Genomic DNA, 14,499 nt, shown 5'->3' on the forward strand with positions numbered 1-14,499 from the left:
TAGTGTTGTAGTAAAACATGTAGCACTAGTACAGAGCACATAGTACTGCTGCTGTAGTAAAACACATAGTACTAGTAGCTAGTAAATACACAGTACTAGTGTTGTAGTAAACACATAGTACTAGTGTTGTAGTAAACATGTAGCACTAGTGTTGTAGTAAACACATAGTACTAGTGTTGTAGTAAACACATAGTACTAGTGTTGTAGTAAACACATAGTACTTGTGTTGTAGAAAACATGTAGCACTAGTGTTGTAGTAAACACATAGTACTAGTGTTGTAGTAAACACATAGTACTGGTGTTGTAGTAAACACATAGTACTTGTATTGTAGAAAACATGTAGCACTAGTGTTGTAGTAAACACATAGTACTAGTGTTGTAGTAAACATGTAGCACTAGTGTTGTAGAAAACACATAGTACTGCTGTTGTAGTAAACACCTAGTACTAGTGTTGTAGTAAACACATAGTACTAGTGTTGTAGTAAACACATAGTACTAGTGTTGTAGTAAACACATAGTACTTGTGTTGTAGAAAACATGTAGCACTAGTGTTGTAGTAAACACATAGTACTAGTGTTGTAGTAAACATGTAGCACTAGTGTTGTAGTAAACATGTAGCACTAGTGTTATGTAAACTACATAATAGTACTAGTGTTGTAGAAAACATGTAACATAGTGTTGTAGTAAACATGTAGCACTAGTGTTGTAGTAAACATGCTTACTAGTGTTGTAGTAAACATGCTTACTAGTGTTTGTAGTAAGCTTATATGCTTGCTAGTGTTGTAAACATGTAGCACTAGTGTTGTAGTAAACACATAATAACACTAGTGTTGCTTAGTAAACATGTAACACACTAAAGTGTTGTAGTAAACACATAGTAGCATGTTGTAGTAAACATGTAGCACTAGTGTTGCTAGTAAACACATAAATATTAGTGTTGTAGTAAACATGTAGCACTAGTGTTGTAGTAAACATGTAGCACTAGTGTTGTAGTAAACATGTAGCACTAGTGTTGTAGTAAACACATAGTACTTGTGTTGTAGTAAACACATAGTACTAGTGTTGTAGTAAACATGTAGCACTAGTGTTGTAGTAAACACATAGTACTAGTGTTGTAGAAAACATGTAGCACTAGTGTTGTAGTAAACACATAGTACTAGTGTTGTAGTAAACACATAGTACTAGTGTTGTAGTAAACACATAGTACTAGTGTTGTAGTAAACACATAGTACTTGTGTTGTAGAAAACATGTAGCACTAGTGTTGTAGTAAACATGTAGCACTAGTGTTGTAGTAAACACATAGTACTAGTGTTGTAGTAAACACATAGTAATAGTGTTGTAGTAAACATGTAGCACTAGTGTTGTAGAAAACACATAGTACTAGTGTTGTAGTAAACACATAGCACTTGTGTTGTAGTAAACACATAGTACTAGTGTTGTAGTAAACATGTAGCACTAGTGTTGTAGTAAACACATAGTACTAGTGTTGTAGTAAACATGTAGCACTAGTGTTGTAGTAAACATGTAGCTGTGTAAACACATAGTACTTGTGTTGTAGTAAAATACAGTACTAGTATTGTAGTAAACATGTATCACTAGTGTTGTAGTAAACATGTAGCACTTGTGCTGTAGTAAAATATGTAGCACTAGTGTTGTAGTAAACATGTAGCACTAGTGTTGTAGTAAACATGTAGCACTAGTGTTGTAGTAAACACATAGTACTTGTGTTGTAGTAAACACAGTACTAGTATTGTAGTAAACATGTAGCACTTATGTTGTAGTAAGCATGTAGCACTAGTGCTGTATCGATTTCATTGAACTTGAGTTGTAGTTAGCATTTGTGGTCCAGAGCGGCTACACCCTGCTAGATTGCACCTGTTCTGTGATCCTCGTCGACCACTAGCCCCCGCTCACCTACACTTGTATAGCTGGTCAAGGACCGTCTGATAGACCAGGAAACTCACCCGAGATAAAGTTAATTACATGTATGGGAACTATGTCCTCTTGGTTCACAGTCTGAGTTACAATCTCGACGGCCGAGTCCAAGAACTTTGATCTCAGTCAGCTGCTGCAGCACCAGGCACGAGGGACCACGGGTTTACCACCTCAGCATGACGGGGAAACTTGGGAGGTTCAAATGGAATTATAAACGTCCTGTCTCCTGCCTTGTAGATCTTGAGTCAACTCCACCATCCGCCTTCTCCTTCACAGGAAAAAGTGCTTGTTTTCCCCGCCCCGCCCCGCCCCGCCCTGCCTCCTGGCCACCGGCGACCCTCTCACGGCTCAGGGTGGAAATTTCCCAGGAGTGGCTTCGTCCATCAGGAGTGAAAGGGCAGTGAGTGTGGCCGCCGGGCCATTCCCCTGTTGCCGTTCTGCTTGAGTTAGACACAGAGAGGGCGCAGGGAGCAGAGAACAGATGAATACGTGACGGGAGACACTGTTTCTCCGGGGGTGATAACTGGTGCTCTTGCACTTACCTTCTCTCCTACCATGCAGTTCCGGTCTGCTTCAACGATCTCACTAACACGTTACCAAGAAAGTTATATATAGATCACTATTTATAAACCTCTGCCCTGGTCCCTGGATTGCGTATGTAGCTAGGCAACAGGAGCTGATCTTTGGGAGATGGAGAGTACAGATGACGTCATTGATTCATGACATAATCGACGGAGTTATCTACCGTTATCACGACAGAAATAGAGACGCTGAAGGTTGTATCAAGCAGATGAATGTGGATAGTGGGTGGAGCGAGGCATGGCAGGGACGTGGCTCACTGCACGTACCGGTGTTGGTGGTGGCTGGCTGGCTGGGACGTCGACCCCTGCTCCCTCCCCACAGTTCTCCAGACTTCTGCAGTAAACTTGCATCACGGTTACTGTTCTACCTCACGTATATCATATTCTCTCACACTTTCTTCTACCGGAAATAGTATTAGTCAGGTCGTCCCGTCACGTGTCTTAGCTTTTCTCGTGGGATCCTTTATGGCTGTCACTCATTCAGACAATGCTTCCACACAACTTATCCTGTCCTCTCAGAACCTGGACACAGATGTTCGACAATTATCATCACAGTACTGTTCTGGGGTCATGTCCCGCACATTGTTACCTGTTTTGTCAGTACGTTAACCCGAGCTGCCACATTATCCATAGTGACATCACCTAATAGCAACAATCCTTTCTACTATAATTCGTCTTTTGCTGTTATATATCTACTGGCTGTCTTTTTCTACAAGGACTGAGCCTGGTAATAATGGAGGTAATATGATAAAAGTCCACCTTGACAATACTCGTTCTGAAGCCTCCCGTGTTCTCGCCGTCCACCTGACCACATCTCGGTGTTTAGTAGCTACGGCCTCTAACACCCGGAGGATCCATCACCTATGACTCACTCCAGGGTCATTTATGAGTTACTGTGGCAATATTTAACACATACACACACACTACATAATGGATAAATAATGGTCGCCCTCGAAATCGAGGATGGCCGGCCCAAGGGCCACCTAGGCGTGAATTTGTTTAAGGTGTAGAAGCTGTCGCCAATACCACAACCACACCCTAAGTTAACAAGCTGCATGACCCAGTGTCAAGGAATAGTCCGAGAAAACCGGACAACTTGCCAACTGCACTGGCTAACCATTACCCCGGAATACGATCCGCAAATCGATTAACATCCAGGTCCCCAATTACTGCTGGGCAGACAAATGGCGTAAAAACTTGCCCATAATTTCATCCTGCCCGAGGATCGAACTCAGGTCCACTCGCTTGCGAGGCAGGATGCTGACCATTACAGGTCGCCATACACACACACAACCACACACTACACACACACACACACACACACACACACACACACACACACACACACACACACACACACTACACACACACACACACACCCTACACACACACACACACACAGCCGCAGGCCACACCGATAGATATAAAACAGCACCATCCCATCTATTGCTAAAATAATAAACAACTCCTAATTTATGTACTGTACAGCCCTGTAAATGTATTCAATGCATATTATATCATTATGTCTAAATCAAATGTAAGTCTGTATATTTTCAGCCACCGGCTGCAACTCTATTAATAAACCGTTTATTATTATTATTATTATTATTATTATTATTATTATTACACACACACACACACACACACAGAGCAGACTTAAGAAATCGCATGTTTAAAGTTCGCTTGCGTCAACAATTATTTTTTTTACTGATTAAGCAACGTGTTCCGTAAATGTAGCAGAGGTCACGTAACACTTCACGTGTGTATATATATATATATATATATATATATATATATATATATATATATATATATATATATATATTAACAGTTACTTTTTCACATACACAAGATGACTCGCGTGAGGTTAATAACGAGTCGAGTTTAATTTAACAGGATAATTCTAGTGGTTAAAGTTAGTTTAGTTAAATTCTATCATAATTAAGACAGTTCGTGGGAGGTTCAGTTTGGTATATACACACGAACAACACGGTTTTAAACTCTACCTTAACTTAACCCTTTGAGTCCTGAAGGGTTAAATCATCGTCCTCAAGGGATTAAATCATAGTCCTCAAAGGGTTAAGATCATCCACTTGTAAATTACCGACGTGTGTGCCTCTCTCCTTATGTCGAACACGCTATATACCCTCGAACGTCCTCCCCCGTTAAAAATATAAATAATCCCAGATCATGCCCATAACCTAACCCCTTTTTGGGTGGGTGGGCGGTGGGTTATGGGTGGGTATTTGGTGGGTGTAGGATGGGAAGTTAGATTGGATGAGTGGGTGGGTGTGGGTTAGCTGGGGTATGGGAGTATGTAGATGGTGCTGTGAGGATAGATGGGTAGGTGGGGGGTTTAGGGTGGATAGGTGTATGGGTGGATTGGGGTTAAGGATGGATAGGTGGATGGGAGGGGATTAAGAGTGGATAGGTAGGTAGATGGGTGGAGGGGTGAGGATGAGTAAGTAGGCGGGTGGGTAAGTGGATGAGTGGAGGGGGAGGTGGGTGGGTGGGTGGAAGGGCGGATGGAGTGAAATTACAACGTTCCTGACCAACATCAACGACCCACGACAGGCAGGTACGGACGGACGGACGGACGGACACGAGCAGGCCACGGACGGATGGACGAGCCAGTCCACGGACCCAAAAAGACGACCAGCCACGGACGGATGGACGGACTGAGCCAGGCCACGGACGGATGGACGGACACAGGCAGGCCACGGACGGATGGACGGACACGAGCCAGGCCACGGACGGATGGACGGACACGAGCCAGGCCACGGACGGATGGACCACGAGCCAGGCCACCGGATGCACGGACGCACACGCTCACTCATTCAAGAATAAGATTAAGTCAGCGGAAATACCAACTGCAAAAATCTAATTAATATAACCCATGACAATTGTACTCACACACACACACACACACACACACACACACACACACACACACACACACACACACACACACACACACACACACACACACACACAAGTAGTCTAAAACAAGATAATAACTAGACATTATGGCTGACAGGCACCATGGCTAAGACATCATAACTGACACACCATAACTGACAGACACCATAGCTAACACACCATAGCTAACACACCATAACTGACAGACACCATAACTGACAGACACCATAACTGACAGACACCATAACTGACAGACACCATAACTGACAGACACCAATGGCTAGCAGGCAACCATAACTGACACACACACACCATGGATAACGGACTGACAGATACTATGGCTAAGAGACACCATGATGGCAGGCAATAAATTAATAAACACTTAAGAGAGAGGGTCGTCACTTGCACCACAGAAGACGTCTTTTTGGAACGGCTGCAGAGGGTATACATCACCCCCTTCGTCAGGAGGGGGTGATGAGAAAAGGCTAATGAGGTGGCTGGGGGGAGGAGGATTTTTGTTTCTTTATGACATGTCTGCCACTTAATGGGATTATTTCACTGGAGATTTAGTGGGATTACAATAGTTAGAGAGTTGGTCACAAACAGAGAAGAACTCTTAAATTTGCATGAAGATTCCTAGGAATGTTGAGGAAGCATAACTTAGTCTCAACTTAAAGCAAAAAATATCTGCCCCCCTCTCTCTGTCACACCCCACCACACACACACATAGTAATCGACATTCTTTACCACGCAGAAGATAAAAAAAAGAGAATGAAAATAGGACATGCAGAAGAAGAAAATGAAAGAGAGAGAAATGAAGGGAAGGGGAGAGCCCATACGAATAGCTGCCAGAATACATATTTAACTTTACTCCTCACCGGGTCTTGCTGCTTGCCCTGCCACCGCCTAACCCGGCTCCCTCTGTGTGATAGCCGGCTCTCTGTGCTTGATAGCCGGCTCACGCTCTGCTGGTTAGCCGGCTTTCTCTGCGGTTAACTAGCTCTGTGTATGTGTGTGTGTTTGTGTGTGTGAGTGTGTGTGTGTGTGTGTGTTTTATTAGCCACCCCCCCCTCTCTCTCTCTCTCTCTCTCTCTCTCTCCTTGTTAGCCGGCTCTTTGGCTGTACTTGCTACCCGGTTCCCTATGTTACCTGTTAACCGGCTGTATATGCTTCTCAATCGACTGTATGTACCTGCGTTAACCGGCTGTATATGCCTGTTACCCGGCTCTTTCCCTCTGTGTAGTAGCCGGTTACGTCTGTTCTTGCTAGAGTGGCTGAAGGAGACACAAAAGTGCATCTTTAACAGCTCTCGTTCTCTCCAATAATAAACAAGTATTATCACGCTATTTACAGTCCAAGATGCAGTTTATTGTCCTCTCACCTGTGTGACTCATCTGACTATAAGGTAAACACGTTTCTAACAAGATGAATTATTTCACAGGTGTTTCAGTAAAGTTTAACAATAAGAGTCACGAGAGTTTTATTCTGGTTGGTGTTGAGTGTTTCAGTGTTTGATGATCTTAGTGAAGTAATAGAAACTTATGTACACAAATAGTAGGAAAAATAGACCCAGTGTTTTATTAGTGAAGATTTGAAACACTTTCCCGCCACCTCTTGTGTCTAAACTTACTTAAAGGTCCTTTCTCTTTTCCCACTATAAGCGAGCTGTTATATTCTTGATAAAATAATTCTTAGCCAAGGGTCATGTTTGGCCTCTGTCGACCCAGCAGTAATTGGGAACCTGGATGTTAATGAATGGTGTCAAGGTGTCGTGGTTGTGTTGGCGACAGCTTCTACTCCTTTAACATATTCGCGCCCAGGTGGCCCCAGGGACGGCCAGCCTCGGACGCGAAAAGCAGAAGTTAACAAACACTGTTTATGGTGATTGTAATAAAATAAAAATAGCCGCCACGTCCGCCACGCGAAATACACGAGTACAACCTAAAAGACGGACGGACGGACGGACGGACGGATGGATAGGGGGCCAACCGTAAGTCTGGTCCCACAAGTCAGAAACAAAAAATATGCAATGGTGACAAAGATTAAATTATAAGTTGCATCAGCGTGGCCCTGGGGAAATGCTCTCTCAGTACATGAGTCAGTGAGTCAACTCAGGGCTGGCATTCACACAGTTGACTGACTCAGCTAAAATGCAGCGAGTCAACACGGGTGATGCAGACGGGGCGGCGAGTCACTCTAGTCTAGCGTCTGGTGTGTTTGAGATGTCACGTGACCCCTTGATGAATACCCGCCCACACATGCTCTGACGTTATCTTATCAACCAACCACAGTTCAAATACGCCCTGACATCATATCAACCAACCAATGTATACAAACTCACTGACGTCATCTTATCAACCAACCAATCCAAATACGCTCTGACGTCATCATATCAACCAACCACCACCCAAACCCTCTCTAACTCATCATCTCAACCAATCACAGTTCACAAATATTATAACGTCACCTTACCACGCCCTCCCCTCTCCCTATATACCCTAATCAACACCTCTGGATCGTTTAGTCGTGTTAATATCACAACAGGAAGGTTATGTGTGGGTGAAACTAATAATTTATGCTTGCAAGAATAAACACATTACTTTCACTTAGCTTCCAGGTGTCTTTTATATCATTTATTCATATATTATACTAAGTGGTTGACCTTATTATACCTGCACGTGTCGTCCTAGTGGGTTATATGAGTTTAACTTAGCTTAGGTTACCTTAAACGGGTAGGGGTTAGGTTAGTGTAATCTAGGTTGGACTGGGTTGGGTTGGGTTAAGGTAATTTAGGTGAGGTTAGGCTGGGTTGGGTTAGTGTAATGTAAGTTAGGTTAGGTCAGGTTAGTGCAATTTAAGCTGGGCTGGGCTGGGTTAGGTTAGATTAAGGTAATATAATCTAGGTTAAGTTGAGCTGGGTTGTGTTATGTACCTGACCTTGTTAATTCCTCGCAGTCCTTTCAATAAAGTGTTCAAGTGGCTTCTGAGCTCTACCCCCACCACGAGAAAATCACCAGGTTTCCTTCCCTTTCCCTCTCTATAAATGACTCTTAAGTGACCGAGAACTAGTGGTCCATCTAGCTGAGAGGCCAGTAACCCTCAACCCCGCTACTGAGAACTATAAACCACGCAACTACGAAATTTTATTTACGTCGGAAAAAAATCATCAGCTTTATCTTTCTTTCTTTCTTTCTATAAATGTATGTCTGAGCGTAATCCAGGAAAAGAAATCACAAGAAAAACGTCACAGAAAAAAAAGGCACGGAAAAAACCTAACCTAACCTAACCTAACCTACGTGCAATGCCATCATATATATATATATATATATATATATATATATATATATATATATATATATATATATATATATATATATATATATATATATATATATATATATTGTGTTGTCAATGTGTACAAGTAAAGAGACTTTTTTTCCAGTGACTTTATTTCCGTTCACAAAAAAAAAATTCTCATTATCTTTCACACAAATCTCACAGATCAAGAGAAAAAAATAAATTAAAACCCCACAAGATAAACATAATCTCCTCGTATAATATTCACGCCGATAAATTAGTCATGGAATAAATGGGATCACCTGAAGAATCGCTCACCTTGATTAGTTCACCTTAAAACTTACCACATTAACGGAAAGTAATATAAACCTAACCTATCTTAACCTTGTAACCTAACCTAACCTAACCTAACCTACCTTATCCTAGTAACCTAACCTAACCAAATCAAAACTAACCCAAATCCAACCCAAACCTAACCTAATCCCACGGGTAGAGAGACCAATAAGGTGTTTAATCCTCAAGAGACATAAGCTGTACGAGGGGCTAATAATTATCTTCAGGTGATCCATAAAAAAGCATCGATTGAGTTTTACAATTTGTGTTTACATTTGTAAGTTGAGAGGCAACAAGAACAGAAGGTCACAGCTAGAGTCGGGTTGACCTCCTGACCTACAATAAACATACGGATGATTCTTTTCTTTTTTTTTCACCAATGGATAACTGATGAGTTCTTGGGCACGAGCGGACCACAGAGGGGTGGGGAGGAAGGGGAGAATTTAAGGAGAGTGAGGGAAGGGAGGGAGGGAGGAGATAGAGAGTGGAAAGGAAAGGAGGAGGAGTTAAGGGAAGGTAAGGGGAAGGGAAGAAGAGTGAGGGGAAGGGGAGGGAAGATCGTTATTCAGACGAAAAATCTATCATGTCACCAGCACAAACCACTCAACACTATGTATCTCACAAGCCACCAGCACTACCAGTATCTCCTGCAAGCCACCAGCACACCAGTATCTCCTACAGCCACCAGCACTACCAGCACTACCAGTATCTCCTACAAGCCACAACCAACTACAGTATCTCCCAAGTATATCTCCTACAGCCACCAGCACTAGTATCTCCACGCCACACCAGTATCTCCTACAAGCCACCAGCACTACCAGTATCTCCTACAAGCCACCACTACTCAGTATCTCCTGGCCACCAGCACTGCAGTATCTCCTACAAGCCACCAGCACTGCAGTATCTCCTACAAGCCACCAGCACTACCAGTATCTACAAGCCACCAGCACTACCAGCACCACAGTATCTCCTACAAGCCACCAGCACTACCAGTATCTCCTACAAGCCACCAGCACCTTTTCCAGTATCTCCTACAAGCCACCAGCACTACCAGTATCTCCCAAGCATCTCCTACAACACCAGCACTACCAGCTCCCAAACCACCAGCACTACCAGTATCTCCTACAAACCAAAGCACTACCAGTATCTCCATAAGCCACCAGCACTACAGCATCTCCCCGCAAGTGTTTCAGTATCTCCTACAAGCCACCAGCACTACCAGTATCTCCTACAAGCCACCAGCACTACCAGTATCTCCTACAAGCCACCAGCACTACCAGTATCTCCCCAAAGCCACCAGCTACCAGTATCTCCCATAAGCCACCAGCGCCACCAGTATCTCAGTACAAAGCCAGCACTACACAGTATCTCTACAAGCCACCAGCACTACCAGTATCTCCTACAAGCCACCAGCACTACTATCTCCTACAAACCACCAGCACAGTATCTCTAAGCCACCAGCTTTCACCAGTATCTCCATACCAGTATACCAGTATCTCCTACAAGCCACCAGCACTACCAGTATCTCCTACAAACCACCAGCACTACCAGTATCTCTATAAGCCACCAGCACTACCAGTATCTCCCTACCAGCCTACCAGTATCTCCTACAAGCACCTACCAATTATTACTACAAGCCTACCAGCTCCTACAAGCCACCAGCACTACCAGTATCTCCTACAAACCAGCATTGCAATATCTCTACAAGCCACCAGCACTACCAGTATCTCCTACAAGCCACCAACACTACCAGTATCTCCTACAAGCCACCAGCACTACCAGTATCTCCTACAAGCCACCAGCACTACCAGTATCTCCACAAAGCCACCAGCACTACCAGTATCTCCCGCAACTACAGCCACCAGCACTGTATCTCTACAAGCCACCAGCACTACCGAGTATCTCCTACAAGCCACCAGCACTTATCTCCTACAAACCAGTATCTCTACAAGCCACCAGCACTACCAGTATCTCAGCCACCAGTATATCCTGCAAGCCACCAGCACTACCAGTATCTCCTACAAGCCACCAGCACTATATCCAGCACTAGTATCTCCTACAAGCCACCAGCACTACCAATGATCTCCACATAAGCCACCAGCACTACCATCTCCTGCAATACCAGCACTATACTACCTGCAAGCCACCAGCACTACAGTATCTCCACCAGCCACCAGCACTACCAGTATCTCCTACAAGCCACCAGCACTACCAGTATCTCCTACAGGCACTACCAGTATCCCTACTCACAGCACTACCAGTATCTCCTACAAGCTGGTATCTACAAACTACCAGCACTACCAGTATCCCTACAAGTCAGTACCTATCCCTACAAGCTACCAGCACTTGCAGTATCTCCTACAAGCCACCAGCACTACCAGTACCTCCCATAAGCTACCAGCACTACACTATCTCCCTACAATCCACCAGCACTACCAGTATCTCTACAAGCCACCAGCACTACCAGTATCTCCTACAAGCCACCCAGCTACTACCCAGTATCTCCTACAAGCCACCAGCACTACCAGTACAGCTACCCAGTATCTCCTACAAGCCACCAGCACTACCAGTATCTCCTACAAGCCACCAGCACTACCAGTATCTCCACAAGCCACCACACTACCAGCATTTCTGCCAGTAGCTCCTACAACCAAGCCACCAGCACTACCAGTATCTCCTAAGCCACCAGCACTACCAGTATCTCCTGCAGCCACCAGCACTACAGTATCTCCTGCAAGCCACCAGCACTACAGTATCTCCTACAAGCCAGCACTACCAGTATCTCCTACAAATACCAGCACTACCAGCATCTCCTACATGCCACCACACCAACAAGTGATCATTGGGTCAAGATGATGGACTGTGGTGAAAGAGAAAAAGAGTGTTGTACCTAAGGACCTCTCTCTCTCTCTCTCTCTCTCTCTCTCTCTCTCTCTCTCTCTCTCTCTCAGATAACACTCATAAGGGAAGGGGGAGGAAATACAATGATACAGTATCTCACACCTCAGATAAGAATTAACCCCCTTCGTACCACCCCCACCTTCGTCCCCACCTTCGTCACCCCCACCTTCACCTCGTCACCACCATCCTTCGTCACCCCCCCTTATCTCACCCCCCACCTTCGTCACCTTCGTTACCCCCACCTTCGTCACCCCCACCTTCGTCACCCCACCTTCGTTACCCCCCACCTTCGTACCCCACCTTCGTCACCCCACCTTCGTCACCCCCCACCTTCGCCGCCGCCACCACCACCACCACACAACACTGAACAAGAAAACCAAATTCATACCTGACGGAATTGTTACAAGGTTCTGTGGTCGCTCGGGTGATCGTGTGTAAATGATCAATGAATCTTTTCACCACATCTATTAACAGCTAAACCAACACATATCTATTAACAGCTAAACCAACACGCATCTATTAACAGCTAAACCAACACATATCTATTAACAGCTAAACCAACACGCATCTATTAACAGCTGAAACCAGCATATCTATTAACAGCTAAACCAACACGCATCTATTAACAGCCATCTATTAACAGCTAAACCAACACATATCTATTAACAGCTAAACCAACACGCATCTATTAACAGCTAAACCAACACATATCTATTAACAGCTAAACCAACACATATCTATTAACAGCTAAACCAACACATATCTATTAACAGCTAAACCAACACATATCTATTAATAGCTAAACCAACACATATCTATTAACAGCTAAACCACCACATATCTTTTTTTCCCTTCACGTTAAATCACACATATTTTTTCCCCTCCCTAAGATGATATAAATTATAGTTGTGGGTCTGAATATAGGGAAAAGGAAGTGATCTTTAAATTGGATTTTAATCAGTAGGTAAGAATGGGTCACTACCTACGTTAATTACACCTTAAAGTAACATCTGTCATGTGAGTAAAGACATGATCTGTAATGCTTATAACATAACATAACATAAAAAATAATTAATATATAAATTCTCAAATAATTAAATGCAGAAACTATAGAATAATAAACAAAACAAAAAAACATACAATAAACGAATATACAAAATTAGTTAAAAAAAAGTAATTTAAGATATGAATTAAGCAGAAAAAAACAGCTCATTCTTATCCTAGAGTTTTCTTGGACAATAAATGATTCATAACTGACATTATCTTAAGATTTCGTGGACAGACCCCCCCCCCCCTTTCCCTTCCTCTCCCCCTTACCCCACCCTCCTTTCTCACTATACCCTTTCCCTTCCTCTCCCCCTTACCCCACCCTCCTTTCTCACTATACCCTTTCCCTCCTCTCTCCCTTGCACCTCCCTCCCTCCCTCTCTCTCCTCTCCACCCCTCTCCCGCCCCTCTCCCTCACACCTCCCTCCCGTTTTTTCATTCGCTGAAAAAAATGTCTCAAGATATTTTTTTACTCATAACGAGACGATCACTGAAGACACTCGGTCATTCACTCCTGAATTAAAATGACGAAATGATGTGAATGTATTTAGCGCGCTTTCTGTGAGAGAGAGAGAGAGAGAGAGAGAGAGAGAGAGAGAGAGAGAGAGAGAGAGAGAACAAGTCGAGACATTCAATAATATTTACTCTTGGCTACAGTCTCTCCAAGTCATTATTTCTATGTTTAGTCTATTTTCTTATTCTCCATTCTCCCCTTCGTAAACTATATTCTATTCATTCTTTATCCCCTTATTCTCCCATACCATACACATTTATTTTATTTGTATTATCATCTGTTTCATCATCTTTTCTCTCTACTTTACCTCATTTGTAAGGACGTAATCTATTCTCTTATTTCTCCCTATCCATAATTCATAGGTCAGACACCCCTACGCTAATTCAGCATTAATAGTACTTTTAAGCCAAACTAAATCTATCCATCTTAACCCACTCCATCCTAATCCTATTCCACCCACACTCACTCTAAAACGCCTACGACATACCATAATATGCTTTAACAACGGATAATATATATTTTTTTTTCTAGTGTCGCATCTGAATTCTTAATCACCTCTTCATTCAATTGTTAATTCTTCTTGTTTGTATCTATATTTTTATTGAAATTTTTACCTATATATCTATTTTCTTAATGTTTACGAATTCGTTTATTTTTTATATATTTATTATTTATTCTTTCTATGTCCATTTGTCTACTTCGTATATAAACTTTCCTCTTTCTCTCTTTTTACATTCATTCTTCTCTTCCATCATATCTATATATTTTACCTATTTATTCTCTCTACGTCTACACTACTTCCACATTCGATATTTACACCCTTTGATGACGATGATTTAACCCCTTGACGACGATGACTTAACCCTTTGATGATGATTTTAACCCCATGACTACCACAATTTACCCCTTTTGACGACGATGATTAACCCTTTGACGACTATAATTTAACCCTTTGGAGGACGATAAATGGT

At 43.0% G+C, this 14,499-nt stretch overlaps 1 protein-coding gene across 1 annotated transcript; it reads left to right on the forward strand.

Annotated features, from left to right (window-relative positions):
• Positions 1 to 9,649: 9,649 nt before the first annotated feature.
• LOC121862957 (mucin-2-like) lies at positions 9,650 to 11,922 on the forward strand. Its single transcript, XM_042361412.1, has 3 exons — positions 9,650 to 10,090; positions 10,252 to 11,115; positions 11,497 to 11,922. The coding sequence occupies exons 1-3, from the start codon at positions 9,650 to 9,652 to the stop codon at positions 11,920 to 11,922; spliced, it is 1,731 nt and encodes a 576-aa protein (XP_042217346.1).
• Positions 11,923 to 14,499: the final 2,577 nt, after the last annotated feature.

The sequence above is a fragment of the Homarus americanus genome, unplaced genomic scaffold (genome assembly GCF_018991925.1).
Source record: "Homarus americanus isolate GMGI-L3 unplaced genomic scaffold, GMGI_Hamer_2.0 scaffold24922, whole genome shotgun sequence".
Lineage (NCBI taxonomy): Eukaryota > Metazoa > Arthropoda > Malacostraca > Decapoda > Nephropidae > Homarus > Homarus americanus.

Coding starts and splice junctions, on each gene's coding strand:
- LOC121862957 (XM_042361412.1), top strand. CDS start 9,650: ATGTCACCAGCACAAACCACTCAACACTATGTATCTCACAAGCCACCA. Junction 10,091..10,251: donor AGCCACCAGCACCTTTTCCA/GTATCTCCTACA, acceptor TCTCCCCGCAAG/TGTTTCAGTATCTCCTACAA. Junction 11,116..11,496: donor CAGCACTATATCCAGCACTA/GTATCTCCTACA, acceptor ACAATCCACCAG/CACTACCAGTATCTCTACAA.